The 16,766-nt window shown below is 48.5% G+C and overlaps 4 protein-coding genes across 4 annotated transcripts; 3 read left to right on the top strand and 1 right to left on the bottom strand.

Moving 5' to 3' along the window:
• Nucleotides 1-5,600: 5,600 nt before the first annotated feature.
• On the top strand, nucleotides 5,601-8,668 carry MYCFIDRAFT_199077 (uncharacterized protein; the record flags this gene model as incomplete). Its single annotated transcript, XM_007931834.1, has 6 exons — nucleotides 5,601-5,620; nucleotides 5,854-5,995; nucleotides 6,048-7,102; nucleotides 7,354-7,486; nucleotides 7,538-8,271; nucleotides 8,344-8,668. The coding sequence occupies 6 exons, from the start codon at nucleotides 5,601-5,603 to the stop codon at nucleotides 8,666-8,668; spliced, it is 2,409 nt and encodes an 802-aa protein (XP_007930025.1).
• Nucleotides 8,669-9,298: 630 nt separating this feature from the next.
• On the top strand, nucleotides 9,299-10,930 carry MYCFIDRAFT_79637 (uncharacterized protein; the record flags this gene model as incomplete). Its single annotated transcript, XM_007931835.1, has 2 exons — nucleotides 9,299-10,226; nucleotides 10,674-10,930. The coding sequence occupies 2 exons, from the start codon at nucleotides 9,299-9,301 to the stop codon at nucleotides 10,928-10,930; spliced, it is 1,185 nt and encodes a 394-aa protein (XP_007930026.1).
• Nucleotides 10,931-11,387: 457 nt separating this feature from the next.
• On the bottom strand, nucleotides 11,388-12,211 carry MYCFIDRAFT_6015 (uncharacterized protein; the record flags this gene model as incomplete). Its single annotated transcript, XM_007931392.1, has 2 exons — nucleotides 11,388-12,026; nucleotides 12,077-12,211. Coding segments are annotated over 2 exons (774 nt in total), but the record flags the coding sequence as incomplete, so codon positions are not given.
• Nucleotides 12,212-16,034: 3,823 nt separating this feature from the next.
• MYCFIDRAFT_177890 (uncharacterized protein) lies at nucleotides 16,035-16,647 on the top strand (the record flags this gene model as incomplete). The annotated part of the gene is made up of 4 exons (XM_007931836.1): nucleotides 16,035-16,244; nucleotides 16,283-16,442; nucleotides 16,489-16,602; nucleotides 16,631-16,647. The coding sequence occupies 4 exons, from the start codon at nucleotides 16,035-16,037 to the stop codon at nucleotides 16,645-16,647; spliced, it is 501 nt and encodes a 166-aa protein (XP_007930027.1).
• Between the last annotated feature and the right edge of the window lie 119 nt (nucleotides 16,648-16,766).

A 16,766-nucleotide genomic window follows, 5' to 3' on the forward strand; every position in this document is an offset into this window, starting at 1 on the left:
CTTTCGCACTCGTTATAGCTATTTCGAGTACTTAGTTATACTATTTAGGCTAGCTAATGCCCCTACTATATTCTAGTCCTATATCAATTAGGCCCTTTCGGGCCTATTAGATTACCTCTATATAGTTTACCTAGATAACATCCTAGTTTATATACACTCTCCTAATATTGCGGAATACTAGGCTATAGTCCGTAAGGTACTCGATCGCCTAAGGGCCTATAGCTTATATTGCAAACCTTCTAAATGCACCTTTGCTACTAAAGAGGTATCCTTCCTTAGCTTCCTCGTATTAACCGAGGGTATTAAGGCTAATCCTAATCGGATTAAGACTATTACTAAGTAGCTAGCACCTACTAGTATTAAGGAGCTTTAATCGTTCCTCGGCTTTGCTAATTTCTACCGTCGCTTTATTAAGGGCTATTTACGGTATGTAATGCCCCTAACTAAGCTTACTAAGACTAAGGCAAACCCTTTTAGAGAGTTTAGGTAGACTAACAAAACACAAGCCGCTTTTAACGGTCTAAAGAAGCGATTTACTAAAGTCCCCTTGTTATACTATTTCGTACTAAGCAAATAGATTCGAATTAAGACTAACGCTTTATAGTTCGCTATATTAGCTATTATGTTATAGTAGGCTAATAACACCTACTAGCACCCGATTACCTTCTTCTCGAGGAAGATAATTAATGCTAAACGTCGCTACGAGACCTACGAGCAAGAGCTCCTAGCTATTGTCGAGGCCTTTAAGTATTAGAGGCACTACCTCGATAGGGCTTAATATACAATACAGGTCTATATAGACTATAACAACCTCCGTAGAATTACGAAGGTTACTAGGGTTATAGGTCGATAGGCTAGATAGGCCGTCTACCTCGCTAGGTTTGATTTTAATATATTATATCGGCTAGGCGTAAGCAACCCTACTAATAGCCTATCGAGGCGACCCGATTACGATAACGGGACTTAGCAATCTATTAATTTATTGTTTCTAACCCTGCAGCATAAGATTGCTATAGCCCGTATTATTAATAAGTACGCGCAGGATAAGCGGCTTACCGGACTCTGCGACAGCTTAAAGCATATTAATACTCTTGCTATATTAATAGTACGTATTAAGGCAAGGGCTAAGGACACAGATAGGAGAAGTTATAATAACTCCCTAGTCGATATCGCTATATATAGTAATAGCGATTAAAGCACTAATATAGTTAATCCGGCTACTAGTACTATTAGATGCATACAATACGTACCTCGTTTAATAGCGAGGGTACTATTAAATAACCTTACGAATAGGGATAGTTAATCGTTTATAGATAAGCTATTACAGGCTTAGTAGAGGGACGCCTTTGCTACTAAACGTATCGATAAGCTTGTAAGTAGGCGAAAGACTTAATCTAGTAAGAGTAACAATTAGTCGATCGATAACAAAGGTTATTTAAAGTTTAAGGGCAGATACTATATCCCCGCTAAACATTCGATCCGACAAGAACTTCTTAAGCGATACTATAATAGTAAGCTTGCCGGTTACTATAGTATAGAGAGGTCGCACGAGCTACTATCGCGTATATACTACTAGCTAAATAGTAAGCGGGATATAAAGGACTACGTAAATACGTATGCCGTATATTAACGAGTTAAAGCGCCGAAGCACTTGCTATTCGGCGAGTTGTCTTTACTCCCTATTCTAAAGAAGCTATTTATAGAGCTTATAATAGACTTTATTATAGGACTTCCGCCTACTAAGCGCAGGGGGGAAGTGTATAATGCTATCCTTATTATAGTAGATCGATTTACTAAGGGCGCTCGATATATCCCGGCGCGTAAGGATTGGACTGCTATTAATATAGTAGAGGCGCTATAGACTAACATCTTCTATACCTATTAGGGAACCCCTAAAGGGATAGTCTCTAACCGAGGCTCGACATTTATATCGCACTATTAGAGCGAAATATGCCTACAGCTAAGACTAAAGCATCGGCTATTAATAGCCTTCTATCTATAGACTAACGGTTAAACAGAGAGGCAGAATGCTACCCTATAGCAGTACCTACGTAGTTACATTAATGAGAACCCCGAAGACTAGGTTAACCTCCTATAACTAGCTAAATTCGTATATAATAACAGTGTCTACTTATCTACTAAGGTCTCCCCTTATTTTGCTATAATAGGCTAGAACGCTGCCTTACTATAAGATCTATTTACCTCGCTCGAGGCCGAGCGTAAGGAAAGGGAAGCGCGTTAAGTACCCGAAACACTAGCGGCTATTAAGAGGGTTTAGAAGATACGAGAAATCTATACTAAGATAGCCGAGAAGTTGACAAAGGCTTAAGAGTACTAAAAGACCTATTACGATAAGTACTATACGCTAATAACCTTTAAATAAGGTAACATAGTTATGCTTAGTATAAAGAATCTCCGCATCCGTAAACACCTATCTCCTAATAGCAAAACAAGGCCTAAGCTCGCACTAAGATATATTAGCCTATTCCGCATTCGAGAAGTTAAGGGCTCTTCCGTATAGGCCTATTAGTTATAGCTTCCACTATACTACACTATTTATAACACCTTCTATATCTCCCTCCTTAAACTATACTACTACCGCGGAGACCCTAATAAAGAAGCCCCTACTAAACATAAAGAAATACTAGCCGACGGTGAAGAGCTATAGTCTATAGAACGTATCCTATAGCACCGGACTAGGAAAGGCAAGAAGGAGTACCTGTTAAGATAGTAAGGCTATTTACCTAAATAGGACTCGTAGGAAGCTAAAGCCTCTTTTAAAGACATAACTAAGTTGTTAGATAAGTATTAGACTAGTATAAAGAACAAGAAGAAGGCTAAAAGCTCGTAATGTTATTAAGGCTTAGGATTAATGCTACCCCTAGGGTACTATTAGCTAACTAATTAGCTATAAGCAATTGTTAGCAATAAGAGACAATAAGACTATACTACTATAGTAAACGCGCACTAAGTATTAACAAACGCGCTATAACTATTAACTAATCGCCTGCTCTTTTAAGGGATCTACCCCTTTACTAGCGTACGCAACAAGGCCCTCCTCTTAGTATTTAAGTCCCCCTCTTGTTCCTTTCTTCTAACGAGGCCTCGAGGCCTAAGCGATCGGCGGAGGCGTATGCGTAGCGGATAGTGCCGGCGGTATATTAGAAGAAACGGCGCGCGCCTATATTAGTAACGGTATTGCCGAGTTATTGTTAGTTAAAGAAGGAAACTAAAAGCAAGGTAAAGTTAGCGCTAAGACGGCTAGTACCGCTATTATTAATATTACTTGCTATTATTACTGCGCCTATAGATACAACCTTACCCGCACTACGAGCCTAAGGCACTAAGGGGTTAATTAAAACTTTGATTAAAACTTTAAGCCGCCTAAAAGATTAAGCGACTAATAGACTAACTAACTAAGAGCAAAACTATAGAGCTAAGCTAGCCGGGGTCGATCTTGCGGACAATAGGTTACTCCTCGATCTATCTAACCCTTTAAGCGAGGCGAACCTCTACTACTACACTTATAATAGCCTTTACCTATAGAAACTAGACGAGCTATGTTTTTTTTAAAAAGATAAGATAAGATTAATACTTAAAGGCTGCTAAACCTAACTAATTAGGGCTAGTAAAACTACGATAGTAAATAATAGCCCTCGTAATAATAAGAATAATAACCCTCGGAAGCGGACAAACCCTCGGAAGCGGACATTGCTAGGTCTTTTAAGAGTAGACGCAAAGAACTCGGTACGATATTACTTAGAACGGGGGTAGGGCTGCAATACCTTATACGTCTATCTATTATAGTAGGGAAGACGCGCTCGTATTATAATTAGTCGAAGGCCCTCAATTCTTATAGATATATATTACTTTATAGTTTATTATATATAGAGATAGCGCAGTTAGAGTTGTATATTGTATTGTTTAGAGGTAAGGTTCGACATAGTTATATAATTAGGTAGTTAAGTATTTAATTTAGCGCGGGCTAAGCAGCTTATTAGACTTGCTAAGTTAGCGGCAATAGAGGTCGAGATTAGAACATAGGTAGGCTACGAGGGCGCGGCCTTTAGAAGGGAAGCATGTGTTAGGGCTAAAGAGGCTATACGTAATTAGTATGTAACTAGGCCGAGTAAAGCTAGGGTCTCGATGCCTTAGGTAGGGCTTAGCGCTTAGCGTTAGGCTAACTCTCCTGCCTTCCTCCCTCTCCTCCTAGATCCTTATCGAATACTATACTAATTTACTACTACCCTATCTACCTGCTAATATAACCCTTCTTATATAGTACTAGTATTTTACCTTCCGGAAGTAACCGCTTTAATATTAACTTAGCTATAGCGCGAATAAGTAACGTTAGTAGCGATAGGTCTATTAATTCTCGAGATCTATAGTACTCGACAAGGGCGATAGATTAGGCTTCGGAGAGGCGAGAATGCGACGATTTATAGTCGGTACGGCTTATATTACTATTATATCGTCGATATAATCGATAATAGATATCGTTATAGTAGTGTTCGTTACACTATCGTCGTAGGTTAACTAGGCGGTAGTGTATGTGTTCAAACTCGCGAATTGCCGCTATCTAAGCAGCTACTCGAGTATCTTTAGTAAGGTTTGTAGCCGTAGATTTATAGACGGCCTTTTATATATATTTCTTCGACTTCCGCTTTCCTAATAGCATTGTAATAGTATTAAATAATTAAATAAAATGGTCTATATATGCTATTGCAGATAGGTGTTGGTTGCCAAGGCTATTTTGCAGATGGGTGTGGACCGCTTACGAAGTAAGCGGCGTGTGACTCCACCAAGCCGCGGATAATACTCATACGATTGAGGCTGATCGACTCTTGCTGGTGGCACGGGCCAAGCTTGGCGCTTGCTTGTCGTCGACCTCGCGCCTCCTTTCACCATTATTTCAGTCCTCCGTCTCCCAATGCCATTCACAGTTCAAAGTCCATTGCATATTATCAGCATATGCTGTCGAGCGGCGCTATCACGATGCGGTCCGAACACGTAACAAATGCATAGCTTGTGGATGGACATTCGGGAGAAAAGAGCTCGGGCTGTGGTGAACACAATGCAGCCTTGTGGGACAACTGCAATCGTTCTTTGTCAAGGCTCTGTCAGATTCTACCGACCTCCAATTGGATACGCATGTTGCCATGCGGATAGTATGGCTGCTGCGCGCTATCGCAGAGGACAAACATGGAAGGGCCAAGTACGCATTCGAGCCTTCAACATAAGTACTTGATATCGTGCTCGGGAAAGCGATGTTCCCGGAGAGCTGGTAGGGGATGCAAAGCCATCCGCGGATCACATCCAAAGTCTGCGAGTCACTCGACGTCTCGTCTTCGATGGAAGCCTCTGGAAACCTCCCCTGAATGGCCCAATTCCTGCTTGCGAGAAGCTCAATTATATGCCGGCTATTGAATATCCTGGAGACAGGGATCGCTATCATCGTGCGATGTGGACTCGTGGCCCAATTCTTCGAGTCTTTGGGCCGCTTTGGGCTGTCTCCTTTCAGTAGCTCTGTAGATGCCTCAGGTTGGCGAAGCCAAGGCTCCCGAGGGTTTGACTGGAGACAAACTTTGGGCGCTGAAAAAATGATTTTGAGGCTAGGTCTGTGCGTGCATGTGAGACGCATGCGCAAAGGCGCCATCATTGTCTTCACTTGTGTGGGGCTTCCTTCACTTTCTGCAGCCGCCGTTTGCTGTCACTTTTTCCTTTAAAATACAATCAGAGATCATCATTTCTCTAACTTGAGAACTACAAGCACCTTCAAAGGATTTCGCTCCCCACCAGGTAATTCAAAAACACCTACAATAAAGGCTCGACGACTATACTGGCCTCTACTAGACTTCCCCCATATCTCGCGCCCGAGGCACATCGGCTATTCGTCATGGAACCGCTTACGACCGATTTGACCCTCGAGTCCTTATTCAGTGAGCAGGTTACCCTCACAGAACTGATCGGAGACAATTTGTCGGCGGCAGAAGAAGTAAGTCGAATCTGCTACATTCTCGAGAGATTACAAGATTTAACACGAGTAGGTCAAGAAGTGCCGGTTCCTCGAGGGCATACCGGGCGAAATACGGAATCGCATCTATGAATATGCCCTGACTGGCAACAATGGCGAAGCAACATTGCAATTTGGTGTCCTAGTGCCGCCGACATTGCCACCAAGAGAACAGAGGCGAGAGAAGAAGGCTGCGAAGCTCATGCGACTTCAGCAGCACAATGAGACGCTCTCAAGATTGAAGTCCGAACACCGAAGTCGCCAAATTGACTTTGACGAGGAAAAGGCACGTATCGAGGAACTGGAAGAAGACATCCGAGAGATCGATCGGGAGTCGCGGTACAAAACGGACAAGACGCGGGCTCTAGACGGCATGCGAATACGTCTAGCTAGCCTCGAGGGCAATGTGAGCCGTATCACTAGCACGATCGAGATCAAAGACCGTAGTAGAAAGAGCTTGCTGCATCCCGAAGAAGCCTCGACTCATATTAAGGGACCATCCTCCATCTACATCGAGGACGAGAATGTCAAAAAGGCAGTCCATTCTTTCCGCGACATCGACAATATGTTTGCACTCTCCCGCACCTGCAAACAGATGCACCAAGAATGCTCGGCGCTGGTCTACGAATACAACAAGATCAGATTTGTTATGAGAAACGTAGTGAAGGGCAGCTTCTTCGACGAGAACTTCTTCGACCAGGATCTGAAGCACATTGTCCAGCAGCAAACCAAATACAACAAGCTGAATAGGGTGATCATCGACCTGGGTGGCCTTGAATCGTCTTTAGGGGGGACGCGTACACTCAAGGCGCATATGCGAAAAAACCAGGAGAGCCTCCGGAAGCTGCACAAGTCTTGCAAATCACTCACATTGCAGTATGAAAGCGAGATTCGGCAAGTTGGCCTCAGGTCGAAGCATAAATTGGCCTTTAAGCTTCTTCTGGATCATCCCGAGTCGGTCCTCTCCCAGTTCAACGAGACGCTGACGTCGTTGACGATGCTAGGGTGGGATGATGTCAGGTCCATGAGGGAATGTCTGTTGACTGTGTTCTGGCCTGCATGGGCTCTGCGCAATGCCTCCAAGATTTGGTAGGCGAAGATACTGCAGCTATAGTACTGGAAACTGGCTGCAGTGCGCCTGAAGCCTACGAGAGGAACGTCGAATTCACTATTTGAGAGGTGTATAGATGAGCAGCCCTTCCGCTTGCACATGCACGAGCGTTAAAATTTCGCGGGGACCCACCATCACCCGCTTCACCATTTTCCTGTAAGCCATCCCATCTCTCCACTCCCACACTCGTAGCGACTGTGCAGTCGTCTGCAACCATGGCTTCTAACAGCGCGGAGACGTCGCTATTGGACACGCCCATACCGTCAATCGACATAGCTGCACTTCGCATTCATCAGGATGAGGCACTGGCTGAAGAGACAACCAATCCTGCTCTGCCCAACGCCGCGAACATGAGAGACGCAGTAAGTCGACACTCTTTGTGTCATGTCCAAAGAGATACTAATCGAGTTCAGGCCAAGCCGTGCTTATTTCTCGACAAGATCCCGGGCGAAATCCGCAATCGTATCTACGAGTTTGCTCTGGTTGGCGAAGACGGCGAAGCTGTGCTGAAGTACTGCATCCTGAATCCCACGTCCCCAGCGTTCACCGAGGAAGAACATCAAGAAGCAAAGAGGGAAAAACTGCGAGCGATTACTCACTCCGTCCAAATCGCGACAAGACAGCTCGAGGGAAATCGGGCCGAGCTTGAAGTAATCGACTGGCGAATTGAGACTCTGGAGGAAACTCTTGAGGCGTATACTGAGGAGTCTGTTACCAGGTCTGATGCAACATATGATTTGCGTTCGCTGCGCTCCCGTCGCTCGGATGCCGGTCGAGCGATGAGCCGTTTGAGGTCGTCCATCGCCGACGACGAGCGACTGAAACAGCGAATACTTTCTGGCGAGGTCCGTGTCGAGCCAGAACTGCCGAGACTGAACGCTCACGAAATCCCACTGGCAGTGGATGATGGACAGATAAAGCAGAAGCGAGAAGCTTTCCGGGACGAGAACAACATTTTTGCCCTGGCTCGTACCTGCAAGCAGATCCATGAGGAGTGCTCTGGTCTGGTCTATGAGTACAACAAAATCAAGTTTGTCACCATGCCATTCTCAAGCAGAAAGTCGTCGACCGACTTGCAGCTTAAGCACATTGTGGCACGTCAGAGCGAATCGGGAGAATTACAGCAAGGTCTGATTATTGACGTCGGGTACGTACATTGATTGAGTAGGGCCAAATAAAGCCTCACCAGTCAACATCTGCTAACTCGACTTCATCTCAGCGAAGTTCGCGAAACAGCCGATCGAGAACTTGAACTTTTCATCGACGCGAACCAGCACAGCCTTCGAACGCTTCGAAAGTCATCCAAGTCTCTGGCATTACATTTCCAACTTCAAGATGTGAGATGGAATCAACACCAATCCCGACTCTATCACGAACCGGTGGTGTGTCGGCTTTCTATAGACAGCCCGGAATCCGTGGTCTCTCAGGTCGATGCACTGCTGGCGGCCGAGTCTCAGCGACTGCATGCTGAACGTCTCGCGTTCATCAAGACCAAATTGGTCAAGACCTTCTGGCCGCTGTGGGCTGTTCGCAATTTTCTGTGAGGGATTATACTGGAGAGAGAAGAGGGAAAATGTCATACATCGCGAAAACTGGGAGTGAGCAGCTTCTGCGCTGTGTTTGATTTGAAGGCATCATCAATTATAATGGCTCGGAGGAGGAGGAGTAGGAAAGTAGGGAGGAGATGCTTCGATCCTGGCGCGACATATTAGCATCAAGGCTTTCTAGAGCGATCAGTCAGAGCTTGCGCGAGGGCTGCACGGCTGGTAAACATGGATCCTGTACGTTTGGTTGAAAGCACAATTCAGGCAGCACGGTGTCAGAAGCCGGTGGCAATACGATCCAGAATGAATTCAGAGGAATATGCTTGCGAATGTCTCTGCGCTGGTCTTACGGTAGTTTTGGCGTGAAGCAGAGTGACCACGTTGTCTCATTCTCACACGAGCTGGCTGCGTTTGCTCTTCACCCGTCATGCAGTCTAAGCTTCTGCACGGACTTCAAGAGGTGAGTTTTGCCACGCTAAATTCGAGCTATGGAAAAACAAAACTTGAGGGTACCACAGTCACCACTTATTTCCTCTGCTCCACTCCATTCATACACGCCGCGCTCTCGATACGCGCCACTCCATTAAAGTTCACCATCGCACGCGACCCCCCCCCCCCCCCCCCCCCACGATGCAGAACTCCGAGCCATGCTTCTTCCTTGAGAAGATCCCCGGAGAGATGCGTAACCGGATCTATGATTATGCGCTGTCGGGCGAGAATGGCGAGATGACACTGCATTCCAGCGACATGATTGCACCGTTGCGGCGTTTCAGAGGAGGCAAACAAGAAAGCAAGGTAATGCATGAGTTGCGGCTGCTCGAGCAGTACGTCGATGCCACTGAGCCCGTCGTGGAAGAACAGCAGTCCAGCATCGACCAGAAGGAGGGATGTGTCGTGGTGTTGGAGAGCGAGCTCCAGCGACTTCGTCGAGCAGGACGAGCGCAGACCGACGAGAGTCGAGGGCTGGGGGAGCTTGGAGAGGAGATTCCGAACCTCGAAAACGAAGTCGACCAGATGTTGACCTATATTCGCGTGGCGAAGCGCGGGAGCCGCGTGATTCGGTCTGATTACTTGCTTCGCAGCAAAGAGGGCGAAGCGCCCGTCTTCCGCGATATGCAGAATCTGTTTTCACTTTCGCGTACCTGCAAGCAGATTCGAGAAGAGTGCTCCGGGCTCGTGTACGAGTTCAACAAGGTCAAATTCATTGTCGGGACAGAGGAGAATCGCACCGAGGATGACCGGAAGGAAGTCCTGGACAAGCATTTTGAGTACATCTTGGAGCGCCAACTCAAGCTTGGAGAGCTGAAGATGGGCTTGATCATCGATTTTGGATTCGTTCCACGATTGGGTGCCGCGCCGGGGCTCTTCAGGTTCAACGCGACGATTCGAGAGTATCAGAGTCATCTTCGCAAGCTTAGGAAGGCTTGTCCGTTGATGGAAATTCACTTCTTTACCGATCAGGGATCGCAGCAACTTGGCGTGGAGAAGCACGTTGCTTGGAAGATCGTGCTCGACGGCCCGGAGTCTGTGGTCGCACAATTCGATGCTCAGCTGGCGGGTGAGTTGCAATGGCTACCTCAGCCTGATGGAGAGAGTACCAAGGAAGTATTGGTGAAGGTGTTCTGGCCACTGTGGGCAGTTCAAAATCTTCTGTAAGAGCAAGTGTGTGGATGAAAGCGGCGGATAGGATTACGAGAAGGAGACTGCGAACCGATCTCTGAGATTGAATGCTACAACCACGGAGATTGGAAGCTGTGCTGTTGACTCTTGTACGCGGTGGCTTTTGGGGGGGGGGGGGGGGGGGGGGGAGGGTGCGGTCTTGGATTATTTGGGAACGATGATGCAGTCATGTGACGTGATGTCACGCCGCAGCGAGCCGACAATAGGCTGTTTTATAGCGTCTGAGAAGGTTTGCGATGCATCTGGAAAGGCTGTCAGCGAGTAAAGTTCAGGCTACGTGGAGCAATCAAGTTCGTTCTCAGCCTCTCCGAATACTTATCGTCAGCTTCTCACAACGTCAGCAAAATTTCATTGAGCTCTCACCGATTACGAGAACATCAGTCTGCACGTGTCATTGCCACTGAAGTGTTGTCCCGCGGCTCTCAGCGGTATCAGGCAGTCTATGTGACGAGAGCGACAACCTTTGGCATAGATATGAGATCTCAGCCGTTGTATGCTGTCAAACCTCCGGACCATCCAGCCTCCACCTTTCCAGCACCAACAACCCAGATCAACTCCACCTCGAATCTTTCATGTCCATGACCAACCCTAGTCACCAAATGGTCCCCGAGACTTTGGTAATAGATTGCGATGAAGTGGAGGGCAAAGCAGATATCTGGGTCTGATCAAAGTCCATGGCTGGTTTGGGGAAGGTAGTGCCATCTGTGCAGAGAGCGTGAGCTGTGTTCGATGGCAAAGAGGGCAAGGAGTTTGGTGGTGCCAGAGTCATACGGGTGTCATGGGTGTTTGATAATTGTAGTCATGGCCCGCAAGCAACCGTGCTGCAGTACCATCTTCTCTTTTGCTATCAATGACGACGTCAACTAGTATTAGTCGTCTCCACGCTCACCACACCTGAAGGACTTGCGTCAGCAGAGGCCTTCTCGCCCCCAGCCAATTGTGCCCGAAGGGCCGGCTTCTTGCTGAGCGGCGTCTCAGCTCCACCTGCAGTCGCGTTACCCTCGACGCTGATCGCAGCAGCCTTTCTCTTCTGCCCATTCTTCTGCTTGCCCTTCCCATTTGACGTCGTCTCTTTGACGACAGGCGGGGGCTTCTCTCCACCGTATACCACATCTATCACGCCTTTATACCCCGTCCTCTTCAGCTTGGCCGTGACCACGACACTCCTCGCCTCTTTGCTCATACCCTCATGTCCTCGTTCCTGGCTCAAGCCCCAGACTGCGGCCAAATTAATGGCGTCCCAGGGTCCTCGACAGCCAATCGCACCAGCTTTGGTCTCAGAGCATATGATCAAGCCTCGTCCTCTGCTCTTTGAGATCAGCTGTGTCGCATTGCTGATCACGTTCCTTCTCGCTTGCGCATCGCCAAGCAGACCTTGTGAATAGTTGATCTCTATCCTCTTGCCAGATCGCAGGGCTTCGCCAAGCATTTTGTGCTTGAAAAAGAAGCCAAATCTTTGTGTCAGATCGAGAGAAATGATGTCGCAGTCCAAAGAGCTGCAGGCGAGCTGCAGTGTGCGCTCATCGATTGGCCGTAGAGCCAGTATATCGTATTCCTGCGCCAAAGCTGCCAGACGCGATCCAGGAAGAGTTTCGGTGAGGGTGAGGGTTACGCGTCGGAGGACTGTTAGCTTGGGCGGAATTTCGCTGGATGGAAGCGGATTTGGGATGGGGCTGGTCTGGAAAATGTCAGTGACAATGCTCCATGTTAATCATATGTGCTCCATACCAGATTCTTGGGTAGTTGGCCAGTAATGGAGTGATTTAGAGCTACAACATTATAGCCCAGCTCGTGAAGGAATGCCAGTGTTCTCGGTAGATTTTGATCTTCGGCTGACCAAGGGACATTAAGGTCGTAGAACATGTTTGCGGTGCCAAGCTGTCGTCCACTTCTTGCGCATTGCTAGGCGTCGGCGTCGGAAAATGGTGATATCAGTCGCGAAGGCATGAAAGTCATCAGTTGAAGAGTGACCGAATTTGATGCTTGGAGCTGGAAGCGCTCCGATTGGCTGAGATCCAGGACGCGCTAGCTCATGCGTCTCGACCCAAGCTCGGCTCACCTCGGAGGCTTCTCGGTGCTACTGGCGGAGGTGAGCCGAGCTTTTAGTCAGGTGAGGTGACAAACTCCAACAGTCCAACTTCAGTTTTCAATTTTCCTCCACATCGCGACAACACTGGCCACAATGCAATGCTCCCGGCGACCAGGCAGTGGGCCAATGAGGCAGCGCCGCGAAGCTGCCAGTCATGGCAGGTCGAGAGATAGTTCACGTTCAGCCGAAGCATATCAGCGACAAGGCTATGCAGCAGAGAACTTCTGGTTGGACGCCCTCTACCTCTCGCATATGCGCGCTTCGACCGGTGAGCGAAGGGCGGAAATCTGCTTGAGCTAGCCTTGGGACTCGGGATCTGGTGCGGCTGAACGTTCACCGGTATTGTACGACATCGAATTGCATGTCGCTCTACAAGAAGAGATTGTGTCACTTCGCAATCTTAAAAAAGGCTTTGGAGGCCGTCATCCGTTCTTCACAGATATTTGCCCGCGCAGAAATGAACATCTGCCGCTCACCGGAGTCCTCTACACAGAAAGATATATATTTCGAATGTTCTTGGGCCCTGCTGCAAGACCTTTTGGCTCTTGAAAAGTCGCAGCGCTCTCGTACAACTTGCCATCGTGCCCTCAGCAGACCAGAATCATTGCTATATCAACGAATTCCACATGCTGCCTTCAGCACGACACTCATACCGGGCACTTTGGACATCAGGCAGGACAAAAGTCACGTGTCTGATTTGTGCCTCAGGTTGGTGCCAAGCCACGCCGCCAGCATCAACTACTCCGCCTCCTGCAAGAAACCAATTCATCGTCCGTTCGCGCACTGCTCTCAGCAGCAATCCGATGCTGAAGACCCACTGCACACTGAGCAGTATACATACGCTATCCCAGCAGAGGAAAGGACTGCTTGCCTCAGGTACCGAGACGTCTGTCTTTTGACCAATGAGGTCGATCGCCTCTCTGAAAAGTTATCGATGTTGCACACTGCTCTGCCCATGGAAATCTAGCGATGTTGAAAGCACAGGTAGGCCAAAGAGAGATCTCGCCTGCTTTGGGGCTGCGAGAGACTCATATAGAGCGACGGAACGAGATGGCGCTCCTTCTTTCATGCTTTCTTGCAAATCCAAAACCTCCCACATGTTTCCTGCGGTTTTGTGCTGAACATGTCTTCTGATCCTTCTCGCAATCAAGATTCATCTTACTACTTAACAAGCACAGGACGCCACACTCGATCGGCCTCACGCAGAGACTCGCAGCATACTCAGTCGACCTCTCCGCTCCGATCAATCGCATCCTCTCCCTCTTCGCAAAGCTACCATCTTTCGTCGTACTCCGGCACCACTCCAAGCAGCCCAATTGATTTGTGAGTGTCATCAAAGTCTTGAGTGCTCTGTCCTAACAGCTTGTTAGAGCGGACAGCTTCAACGACTCCGGTTTCGCTGACTACAGCCCTGGATACGACTCTGCTGAGCTCGAGGACTTAATCAAGGGGATACACGAGGACGCGGAGCGAATATCTGGAAGTTATTGTAATGGCAACTACCTCTCTGTGCCCCTGCGGCCTGACGTCGCGAGCACCTCAACCCAGAGTACGTCGGTTGTCAATGTTAGGAGGAACCTAGCTAACTGATCCAGGATCCACCCAATGGCAAGAGGGCTATATTGAACGGAATCCGTTGAGCGAATCAGCTGTATATCAGGGATTGATGCAAGACATCGATACACCTCCCGTCACAGACAGACTCCTTCGAGTGGATGGAGATCCCTCGTTCCATTATCGTCCACTTGCACCCATGCCTCGCGGAACTAATACCAATTCTCGTCAACCTTTTGGGAGCGTAGACAACACACGGCCCGTGGCCAACGAACGATGCCAGAGACTGCAAATTTCTCGCTACTCTGTGCCTCGGCGACCTCGAAACCAGGGGCTGTATGAGTGTCTGACCTGTGGTCAGACTTTAGGCAGAGAGAGCGACCTCGATCGGCACATCACCACTATGCATGGTAATACCTACTACCGGTGTGAAGGGCTCAACTGTCTACACCAGTGTCGGCGCCGGGATAGGATGGTTGCCCACATCCGGAACATGCATGGAAGCAATCCATGTCGGTATCGTGAGATGCATAGGGATTCCTAAGGGATGATGCAGTGGAGGCAACCTGCCGTCGAAGGCGTACATCCTAGCGCCAGTAATGGTTTTCGAACACGGTCGTGGGTTCATGACTTGCTCTCCTACTCTGGCTGCTACCCTCCTGCATTGACCACGGAGCGTGGATGCGATCTATGCGTGGACTCTCAACGCATGTGAAATCCTCATCTTCAGGTCCAGTGGTCGAGTAGCGCAGCTCTGGACCGCGCCCTTAGCAGCACCCCATGTATGTGCCGAACTTCTAGCTGTCGACATCTATACATGCAAGTGACACCACAAGATGAGAGAGCATATACCACGGTTGCACTGGGCGACCGGGAGCGAGTACGTCGAACTTCAAAAGCTTCTTTGACTATGTAAGAGGTCGGGTCGTATCTGTTGTATATATACGGGCCGTGGAAATGCACCGATCAAATCCTCGGCCTTGCACTCCTCCGAGCATCTTCTTACCCTAATTCCCTCAAAGTCAGTAAGCAGAGAATCCTCACTAAGCTCTGCAGATCCTAGGGCTGCTCTGACGAGTGGTCTCCTTAGACAGCGATGGCGTGAAAGACTAAGTCGGTAATGAGGCTTCGCTCGATTACCTACGCCCTTATACCTAAGCGCTACAAGGACAAGGACACGTAGCCGTATATTCAGGAAGGTCCGAGGTTACCTGCAAGATCGGACCAACATGCTAAGGCAGTGCGAAGGGCTAGGGTGTAAATGGCCTAGGAAAATTTACATTCCTGGTCAACTTCGAGGACCTGCTCATCTTGGACCTCATTCTGCTCGGGAAATCAGACCCCCCTCACCACTATCATGCCACCGATAATATGGGGCATCGTCCATTTTGCGCCACCTCAGTCTTGCCATGGGCCGTCTGTTCGCATTGTACGGTGGGCATATAAACCATACCGGAATTGGACTAGCCTTCTGTGGCTCGACGTGTTCAGACCTCGCCATTGCGGATGATGACCTTCCAGTCCCACCAAGACACGACATATCAACGAGGGCAGGACTGCACAAGACTTTGTACCGTTCCTTGGGATCGATTTCGCTTCCACTTCAAACTGCAGTACCTCAGGCATAGAGTTCTGCAGAAATCGGGAGGCCGGCGATCCTTGGCCGCCCTCCTGCTTGAATTGCGGGAAACGTATGGAGACCACTTCACTTACATCTCAAGCCTTCCAGCGACCGGTGAGGGTTTTAGCCAATCAACTGAGCCTGTGATTTCGGGAGGCTGCGTTGATTTGCCTACAATCTCGCCTCATAGACGGCATGAACTGAAGCTTTGCATACGTACGTATAGGCTTCTCAGTCTGCATCACTTCCCCACCGCCTGCCTGTCACCTTGTTGGGTAGTTTCGGGAGCGAATGTATCAGGGCGATCAGAAACCATCTACATAAGGGAGGCGGCCTCCCACAGCACATTTTAGAATCAGCAATGTTGCTGTTCTCTCGCATTTCTGCTACCACTACTACTATACCAAGTCCCTATTCAAGCTATGCCTACCATGCTCGAGAGGAAGATTCAAATGACTTCCTTTATACTGAGACTGCTGACATCTCCATCTAGTATCCAACACACCCATCTACACGGGCCGTTGACGTCGAGGGCTCTCGCTTCCTCTGGTGCAAGGAACCAGAAAGGTCTCCTCAGATTTGAGAACTTCAACCATCCCAACGACATTGAGGCCTCTGGACCGCAGTCCCCGGTTGATACTTCACCGTCCCAGCACACTGCCTTAACAAGCCTGGCATAGCCACCACCTACGACTGCAGGCCGCCGATTGAGATCATTGAGGCCGCAAGGCTGAGGTCGAGGTCTTGGCGGCCATGTCACTTGACGATTGATTCACATACCGTGCCCTCTGATCAACACATCGACTTGTACCTCAATGTCAACAACTCCAGTATTGTCGAAGAAGGATGAGCCATGACCTTGTCAACATCATTGAGATATCTATTGTTCATTGGAAGCCCTCGTGCATACGCTAGCAATGCACGAGGGCTTCCAATCGAAACGCGTGGAGTCAGCCGGAACTAGCCTCATGAGGGATGGCTTCAAAGCAAGTGGTATACGGTATGGGTGATTTCTGAGGACCACGAAAGCAGTGATGGGCAGTTCAGAGCATCATTGGCCCTCAGAGCGTGTCAGACAAGATGTATCCTGTGGTATCCAAGGCCACAATCTTGGAAAGAGGCCGCAGAGGGAGGCCTCCCGCCCGCTACAAGGC

Source organism: Pseudocercospora fijiensis, assembly GCF_000340215.1.
Source record: "Pseudocercospora fijiensis CIRAD86 unplaced genomic scaffold MYCFIscaffold_8, whole genome shotgun sequence".
NCBI lineage: Eukaryota > Fungi > Ascomycota > Dothideomycetes > Mycosphaerellales > Mycosphaerellaceae > Pseudocercospora > Pseudocercospora fijiensis.